General features: G+C 38.0%; 1 protein-coding gene across 1 annotated transcript; it reads left to right on the forward strand.

Moving 5' to 3' along the window:
• Positions 1 to 611: 611 nt before the first annotated feature.
• Positions 612 to 8,671, forward strand: LOC104169512 (receptor-type tyrosine-protein phosphatase zeta-like; the record flags this gene model as incomplete). Its single annotated transcript, XM_009710441.1, has 6 exons — positions 612 to 818; positions 2,647 to 2,798; positions 3,708 to 3,803; positions 4,063 to 4,129; positions 7,797 to 7,954; positions 8,521 to 8,671. Coding segments are annotated over 6 exons (831 nt in total), but the record flags the coding sequence as incomplete, so codon positions are not given.
• Between the last annotated feature and the right edge of the window lie 720 nt (positions 8,672 to 9,391).

The raw sequence follows: 9,391 nt of genomic DNA on the forward strand, positions 1-9,391 counted from the left end.
CATACCAACTACTGTGAAGAAAATTAACTTTGCCCCAACCAAAGCCAACACAGCCCATACAGCCAGGCTCTCCAGCCAGAGCATCACTAACCTTTTTCCAGCTAGAAACACTTTACCTTTTTCCCTCTATGCAAGGATTTTTTTATTACTTTTATTTATTTAAAAACTTATTGGATGGCTGACCTCATTGGGCAGAAGCAACAATAATGACATTCTTAGGACTAAAAGAGTTATTTGGAAAGGAGGGTTTTGCAGTAATTCCAAAGTTTTTTTGAGTGCAAATTTCTTTCACCTGAAAGCTTTTTTTCCTCACCTGTTTTAGTTATTATTTCTGTATATTGTGTTTGAGGGGTTTTTTCTGTTGTTTTCTGCTTTCCCTAGAGATTCATAAGCATGTATGTATGATGTCTAAAATGGTCAAAAAGTGACTTCACTGTTGAAGGTAGGATACAGTGGTAAGTGTGCTAAGTATTGCTACAGATGAGGCCTAAAAGAAGGGCGGGTACTCTGATGACAGATTGCAAACTGTGTTTTAACTTTCCCACATTAAAAAATACATCGATGCCAGATTAGATTTTAAATGTATTTACCCCAAATGTTTTGATTTCTAGGAACTTTGAACCAAAAGAACTGGGGAAAGAAATACTCAGCCTGCAATGGTGCCAAACAGTCTCCTATTAATATAGATGAAGATCTCACCCAAGTAAATGTGAATCTGAAGAAACTTAAATTCCATGGATGGGAAAAGGAAACTTTGGAAGATACGTTCATTCGCAACACAGGCAAAACAGGTAAAAAGTCAGATTTCATGTTTGGAGGTAAATGAGGTCAGAAAAGTGATATAGGATGGACAATCAACCAAGGACTTTTAATGAAACATTTTCATTTTGCTTTTCCTTAGCGTGTGCTTTCTGAATTTATCCATTAAATAAAAGAAACAGGTGATGACAATAGCCAAGCGTAACAGAGAAATCACTAAAACACAAATGAAAATTATGTGCACAGACAGATAGAACCAAAGTAATTGCATCATTACTATCGTTCCATCATCAGCACTTCATTGAAGCTAAACAGTAATTTAGCATTTGCTATGAAATAATGATAATTATTACTACGTATCTGGAATCTGTAACAAGTATACAAAAATGATTTTTTAAAAGTATGAATAAATTGCGTACTCATCTGGAAGCACTTCATGGATGAGTAGTGATTTCAAAAAACTCAGGATGGGATTTATCTCACCTACACATAGATGCCTATAATGTAGGCACTTGTGCCTGAATTACTCACTTAGACGGCTTCTTACAGTCAAAGAAGAGAAATAGGTGCTTTTATGGTCCGATTTGTCTTACCTATCTTAGAAATGTATTTTAGAAAGGAGTGATTTATGCCTACAAGTGCCTATTTCTCCCTGCTATAAAAGAAGCTTATGGTGACATTTACATTGTTGGACAAATCTTTTTGCAACCACTTTCCTGTATAAATCCAGGAGAGCAGTAGCTAAAAGCTGTTTGTTGGAAGTACTGTTTCTTGTTTCGGGCGTAAGTATGGAGGAAGGAATCTCTTAACAACTGTCTTTGACCTTCTGTCAGTTCCAGTGGGACCCCTAGACCAACCATTTTGTTTTATTTCATTTAATTTTTTTTTTGTTTGTTTCGTGTTGTTTTGTTGTTTGGGGTTTTTTTGTTGTTGTCCTTGCTCCTTATTTCTCTTATTGGCACCATCATGTACTTCTACACACTACTCCACAAATTACTTACTTCCCTCTTGCCCTGCTAGATGAGATAAATAGTGCATTTGTCTTTCCAAGACATCCCTGAGGAAACATTCTTTAAAGCCCATAAAAGTGAACTGAGCTCTTCCTCATCTACAGCAATTCAGAGATTATAAAAGGAACTGGTAAGCTCTGCAGTTAAAATTGTCTTCAAGGTCTTGAGGAAAGGAATGTAATGAAACTGAACTCCGTTAGTGCTGTTTTAGCAAGAGGTCAAAGAATTCACAATCGCTGGAGGTGCGAAAGCCAAATGTGAGGCTTCAGTCTATTCCACCCTGCTCATTCCCTCTAGAAGACAAATCCTCAGTCCCTTCTACAGTTTGTGCACAGTTGTGCACATCACCTTCTCCTGTGTGAGATTGCTCTATAGTTAAGGGGTCTCACAGACAGGACAGTCCTCTAGGAATGGGCTAAAATTTTCTTTTCATGTGTTACCTCATGATTTGTATCTAGAATTATGATAATAATGGTGGAGGGGTATTTTCCTTTTTGTTAAAAACACGGGTGCTTTCAGGAATTTCTTTTCTTAGATGGTCAGATGGGTGGCTAAGCCAGTATTCTGAGCTTTTCAGCATACTTCTGTGGGTAGTTACAGACAACAGGAGACCAATATAATAGTGCACTTCACTAGATGACTATTTTATGAATTGCAGTATTAAATGAAATATATTTCTCCATGCTAATAGTGAATTACCACACTTCTTACTTTGTTTAAATAACCAATTTCCTGTCACATTTCTTATGAAATACAGGGGAAAAGGCGTGTCATGTTTACCTTTTAGCACCTAATACTGAAATATGAGAGTCGTAGATGCCTTGGCTGGCTTTTACATTGACACTCCCTTTTTCCCCCTCTCTCTCTCTTTGTTCAGTGGAAATTAACTTGACAAATGATTATTATGTAAGTGGAGGTGGCTTAGACACCGTATTCAAAGCAAGCAAGATCACTTTTCACTGGGGAAAATGCAACGTGTCGTCAGATGGGTCAGAACATAGTTTAGAAGGACAAAAATTTCCTCTTGAGGTAAAGTATGGAATAGATTTTGACAATTATGATGATTTGACATTCTGCAAAAAGTAATACTGTTTACTAAATACCTTTGTTTATCACTTGATTAAAGTCTATTTGCAAATATAATCATTCACTTAAATACAAATTACTCCTGCTGCTCCTCACTCCAAGCGGTTTGGACTTCTATATCAGAGCAAAGCAATAGAGCCAAGTTTGTCCTATACTCCATGGAGAGCTGTGGGCCAGGAGCTTTCCCTGAGCAGTGTCATTTCCTTTACCTCATTAGCCATTTAAAAATTCCCACTCACACTCCACCTGTTCTGCCAAGGCATCGAAGAGAATATTCTCCTCCATCATCATCACAGGAAAAGCTAGTAGGAACGGGACACTCCTCACATGTTGGTGACCCAGCACTGGAGGAGATTTCCCAACTGCATCCAGAGAAAGAGAGGAAGGGGTGCAACAAACCCAATGCCCACGACAGCAGTCGAATACCTGGGAATCTTTTATTACCAATGTTTCTCTACACTTACTGCAAGGCAGATGCAGTAGGGACATCCTGCCTTATTATTCGCGTTTTACCACTGATTTCAAGATTCATCTCGCCTGAGTACTCTAGGTTAGATGTCCAGTATCAGCAGGTTACCTCGGTTTACTGCATTATTCATGGAAAGCGTTGTGCTCCTTGAAAGGAACTCCTGCACACTTAGTGGTTTTCCAGGAGAGGTCACTTGTAGATAGCTAACAGCTGATGAATTCCATTCTATGTCTTCAGATAATGCATGCAAGATAGATAAAAAAACGATATATTTGTAATTAAATGTATTGCTTGGACATTTTTTCTCAAAATGAGAATATAAATAACTGCATTGATTGATTATTTTTGATATATCTAACATTTTAATGTATTTTTATTTGCAGATGCAAATTTACTGCTATGATGCAGATCAGTTTACAAATTTCGAAGAGGCAATTAAAGGAAATGGAAAGTTAAGAGCTTTATCAATTTTGTTTGAGGTAAACAAAATATATCTTTGTGTCATTAAACAAGCTTTGAAACACGGCAGATGTTCAAACTGAATTTAACTGGTTCCAATGTGTGATCACCAAGTTAAAAATTTGCATATATCTTTCTAATTTATTCTTACAGAAAAGCAAATGGGCAAAATACATTTGCTCTGCTTTAAGGCATCTATAATTTTTGCAGTAAACTGCAGCTTTCATTTTTTTTTCATGAAGCCTGTGCTGTTAAAAAAATACAATTTCTTTTTAACAGATTGGACTAGAAGATAATCCGGATTATAATACAATCATTAATGGAGTAGATAGTGTTAGTCGTTTCGGTAAGTCTACCTCCATGTTTTATTGATTACTGATTAGACTATATTCCCTTTCAGTATAATTATGAAACCTTAAAGGCATTGGGGAGCACGGTTCTCTAGAGCTTAGCCATGTCTATTTTGTTAGAAACAGCAGAAGTCATCTGAATAGACTAGAAAGCTGAGCAATCACTAAATATATGAAATTCAACAAGAGCAAGTGCTGGATTCTGCACCTGGGATAGGGTAATCCTGGCTATATGTACAAATTGGGGGACAAGAGGCTGGAGAGCAGCCCCACGGAAAGAGATCTGGGGGTCTGGGTTGATGGCAAGTTGAATATGTGTCAACAGCTTGCCCTGGCAGCCAAAAGGGCCAACTGTGTCCTGGGGTGCATCAAGCACAGCATAGTTAACTGGTCAAGGGAGGGGATTGTCCCACTCTACACTGCGCTGGTGCGACCTCACCTCGAATACTGAGTGCAGTTTTGGGTACCTCAGTATAAGAAGGACATCAGACTTTTAGAGTGTGTCCAGAGGAGGGTGACCGAGATGGTAAAAGGTCTTGAGAACAAGACTTATGAGGAGTAGCTGAGGTCACTTGGTTTGTTCAGCTTGGAGAAAAGAAGGCTGAGGGGTGACCTCATCGCAGCCTACAATGTCCTCAAGGGAGATAGCGGAGAGGGAGGTGCTGATCTCCTCTGGTGACCAGCGATGGGACACAAGGAAATGGAATGAAGCTGTGTCAGGGGAAGTTCAGATGGAACATTAGGAAAAGATTCTTCACTGAGATGGTGGTCAGTCACTGGAACAGGCTTCTCAAGGAAGGAGCGCCTGGAGCACAGCATCAAGCCTCTGAGAGTTTGAGGAGCGTTTGGACAATGCTTTTAGTCATATGGTTTAGTTCTAGGTAGTCCTGCGAGGAGCAGGGAGTTGGACTTGATGATCTTTATGGGTCCCTTCCAAGTTGAGATATTATATGATTCTATGATTTATTTACTCCAATACTGAGTATGTGTAACAGCAGCGGTAAGTGTAAATGAATAAATATAACTATCATGACAAATTTGCAACTCTTTAAATGATAAATCAAGAGAAATGCCTGATTTATTCTGTGAGTTTTCTTAGTCATACATTTCTGGATTTTTGTATGTGGTTGGAAGCCAAATAACCCTGTTGCAGCCATCCAAGATGTGCCTTACAAGTGTGAGACCATATGAGTGTCAGTATTCAGTAGACTCAGTGGAGGTGAATTCTTTTTTTCAGTAGCTCCTGTGTAAATCTGAAATAATCCAATTATATTATATTTGTACTAGCATTATTCAAACCAAATGTTGACACTTTGATATTTTAGAATTCCTCATGGTTTTATGTCAGAGCACGTGGACTTCAGGGCAGTGCTTGAGGAGATCTGGGTTCCGTTTCTAACTCAGTTTCACGACGGCTTTGCAGAAGAACAAACACGAATGAGCACTGTCTTGAACAGGGATATTTTCTTACATCATGGCCATGACCTTAAGTAAATGGCTAACTTTGTCTCAGTTTTCCTATATGCAGTGATACCTGAGCTTTGTAAAGCTCCTTGAGATCAGTAGATTGAAAGTGTAAAAAGCTATTAGTCCGCAAATTTAAAAGCTTTCAAAAGTATGACACTAAAATCAAGATTGTTTTTCTCCAGAAAACAAACGCCATTCAACAAATATAAAAGGGAGCAACTTTCATAAATTGCAAAGACAGAGGAGGGGGAAATATAAAGCAGTTAAGATTCATTATCTTTGTGTGCCATCTTCTATGAAACACAAAGGAGAATGAGTAATACATCAAGGCAGATGCTGTCCTACAGCCTTGGAAGGAGCTGTAAAACTATCAGCAGCAAGATTCAAGATACGACCGCTACATGGCACTTCAACAATAAGTAGACTATCATTTTCTTGAATAAAATGCAAATGAGCTCTGAAAATTCAGGTCATGACTAAATCAAATTGTTCCTTCCGAAGAAAAGTGAATAGCACACGATCTGTCCTTGTCTGCAATGTACATGATCTGTCCTTGTCAGTCATATCTGTTTTGTCCTTATTTGAATCCCAGTTACTGAGTTCTTGAGCTCTGCAGAGGAGCAGTCCTGTTTCTTCCGGACAAACTCTCTGTTTCTCATCATTCTTTGTAAGTGTTTGATTTTAGAATCTAGGCGGTCAATCACATTAAAGGGCATTTTAAAATGCAAAATTGCGAAAAGTATGGCAGGATTCCTACTATAAATGAGAAGCTTTGTGTCCCCAAGCATCTATATAAGATGGACTGGCCATTCATTTTTCCTGAAGGAAGAATGCATTAACGAGACATGTACCAGATAGCAATGACAGCTTCTGTCTGAAAGCTGATTAACATGTTGACAGGAGAAATAGAAGGATGTGCTTTGCTCATGTTAAATGGCATGGCTAAATGTTTCCCTTTCATGACACATGGATAAGAGAGAGGGGAGGAGCCAGCTCTTAAACCTTAACTCAGTGGAACAGTCACTGTACAGAAGAAAAGCATCAGTGATTTGTAGTAAACTGTTAATGTAACTTGCTACTTTCACCAAATTTGTAAGGAATTGTGAAGACAAAGGTCAGAAAACTGTACAGGGCTCAAGAAGTAATGTATCTGTAAAACCACAAGTTAATGCACAGTCTGAAAATTCATTAGATATTCATAAGTGAACACTTATCAAATAGGGAGAAGTTTAACAATCAGTGACTTTAGATTGAAATAAGGTATATAAGGACCTACATTATTTCAAGGTGTAAAAAACAAATATTATTTTGGATGAAGCAGACAATAAGGCAGGTAATTGTCACAAGATTGATAATTGTCACAGACTGAAAAAATCTGTCTTGAGGAAGTTGGTACCATTTCTGCCAATTTCTGTTGCTGGACCCTAGTGCAATACCAGCACGAACTTACCTTTCTGTGGATGAACTCCCAGCAATTCCTCCTGCATGCTCTCCGCTGACAAGGTACCGGGTAAACTGCTGACCTGAATGACGTGATATTATTTTCACAGGACAATAAACAGAGTGTTCATACTCTTCTGGATGAGATCTTTGCATCCTTTTCTGCTTTGTGTAAAGCTGTTAGAGTTTTTTGCTGTATTATCACCATTTTAAAAACCCCTGATCCACGGAAATTCTGCTTTTGCGGTCATGATCAATACAGCTCTCAGGTCTAACATGGCGACAGTTCCCCAGGCAGTGATTTTCTGCAGAGGTTAAGATCCTGTGAGAAACTCAACAACTTCACCAAATTCAGGGAGAGTTTGAAGCCATGTTATGAGACCAAGAACAGAGAGTTAACATATTTTTTCTTCAAAGTTCACGTGTGAGACAAAAGTTTTGGCATCTTGGACATTTACGAGTAAACTTACAGGTGCACAAATTCTTGTGAACCGTTGCACTGATTATTTATTACTGGAGTAACTCATTATACCTTCCCAAGTAACCAAAGTTGGTTTTGACCAACGCTTATTCAAACTAAATAGAAAAGCCTCAGCAATTTATTCATATGCTAGTCTCTCTGGAGATCAAATTTCAAATACCCTAAAAATTAGCTTATTCCTATAATGGTAACTCTTTTGGAGAGTGTGATTTCTATTTATTCATTGTTTCTGCAGTCATGTAACTATCTGACTCTAAATTTTTTTCTTTTTTCAGGAAAACAGGCTGCCTTAGAACCATTTATTTTGCTGAACCTTTTGCCGAATGCAACAGACAAATATTACACTTACAATGGGTCTTTATCAACTCCTCCCTGCTCTGAAACGGTTGAATGGATTGTGTTTAAGGATACCATAAGTATTTCTGAAGACCAGGTAATTTGTTTAATGTATTAAAACCAAACAATTTTACATAATACCAAAGAAAAGCAGTTGCCATGTGTATGGCAGAAGCTCGTGGCATTCGTTGCCAGCCCAACAACCTAGCTTTTCTTTTATCTAGTTATAAATTTTTCATGCAGCCATTAAATCAGAAAGCATATATATTACTTCAGTGTGTTATCTTTCCCCTTTTTCAGTTCAGGACTACATTCTTAGTCATTTCTTGTCTTAGAAGGGAGTAAGGACACAATTCCTAACTCTGCAGCCTGTCTGAACTTCTAACCCAGATAAAGAGGAGTTCAAAAGACTTTTTCCATATTCCCCCAGCTAAATGGTGGTGACTGGGCAAAGCGTAGCTCCAACAACAGAGTGGTTGAGAAATACAGGTGGAGTAAACCTTCAGATTACTGCTGGTACAGAGGAACAAAAGTTCAGTGCCACCTGTGAGAGGTCAACTGGGAGGCTTTACCCAACATCTTTTCCCCAGGTTTTTTGCCTGTTAGCAGAATCTGGTTAATTTGCTATGACTTCTGACATCTTTTTTTCCTCACCTTTTCTAGTTAGCTGTATTCTGTGAAGTCCTTACAATGCAGCAGTCTGGCTATGTTATGCTGATGGACTACCTGCAAAACAACTTTCGAGAGCAACAATATAAATTCTTTGGGCAAGTGTTTTCCTCTTACACTGGACAAGAAGAAATTCATGAAGCAGGTATTTATTGAATAGTCATTCCTCTCTTCACAGGTTGAAAGACAGTTTTCAGTAAAAGATTCATTCTAGTGTGAAGATACTCATTTTAAATTGTGTAGAAAGTAGCATGCTGTATTATTACTCATAAATCTATCACTTCAGAGAAAAAAACTAGCAATCATAAAACATGTCAGATTAAATGGAGGGGAAAATTAAATGCTTGTTTTGACCAAACGTTCAGTGGAGATCACGTCAATTCAAGCTTTCTTGCACTGCCCTTTAAATGTGTTTCAGACTTAAACAAAGCTGCGTTTTCAGGGACTGTAACAGGATTTTGTTTTACAAACCCGTTTGGTTCTTTGTTGTGTAATGTGGATGCTTTTCCAACAGAGGCTGAAGTGAGGTCACCAAATTAATTTCATGTAGTCTACTGAGAAAGCGATAGATGGAGAGAATCCCAGAAGCCAGATTCTGTTCTCTGTTTTACTTAAAACCTCAGGGAAGCTTGTGAAGATTATATGACCAAAACAGTACGCACATGTATATATACGCACACAAATGCAATTATAGGATTTGTTTAATGTAGAACATTAGAGAAGCATTTATATTTTCACCTCAATTTTAAGAGGAGGTAAATAAAAAGATCTAGGAATCATTAAACTTAAATGTTGAGATGTAAAAACTGTAATATGAATGCCTAAATCCCCAAGAGGAAATAGGTTTATGTATTTCATGTTTAAT

The sequence above is a fragment of the Cariama cristata genome, unplaced genomic scaffold (genome assembly GCF_000690535.1).
Source record: "Cariama cristata isolate BGI_N322 unplaced genomic scaffold, ASM69053v1 scaffold28251, whole genome shotgun sequence".
Lineage (NCBI taxonomy): Eukaryota > Metazoa > Chordata > Aves > Cariamiformes > Cariamidae > Cariama > Cariama cristata.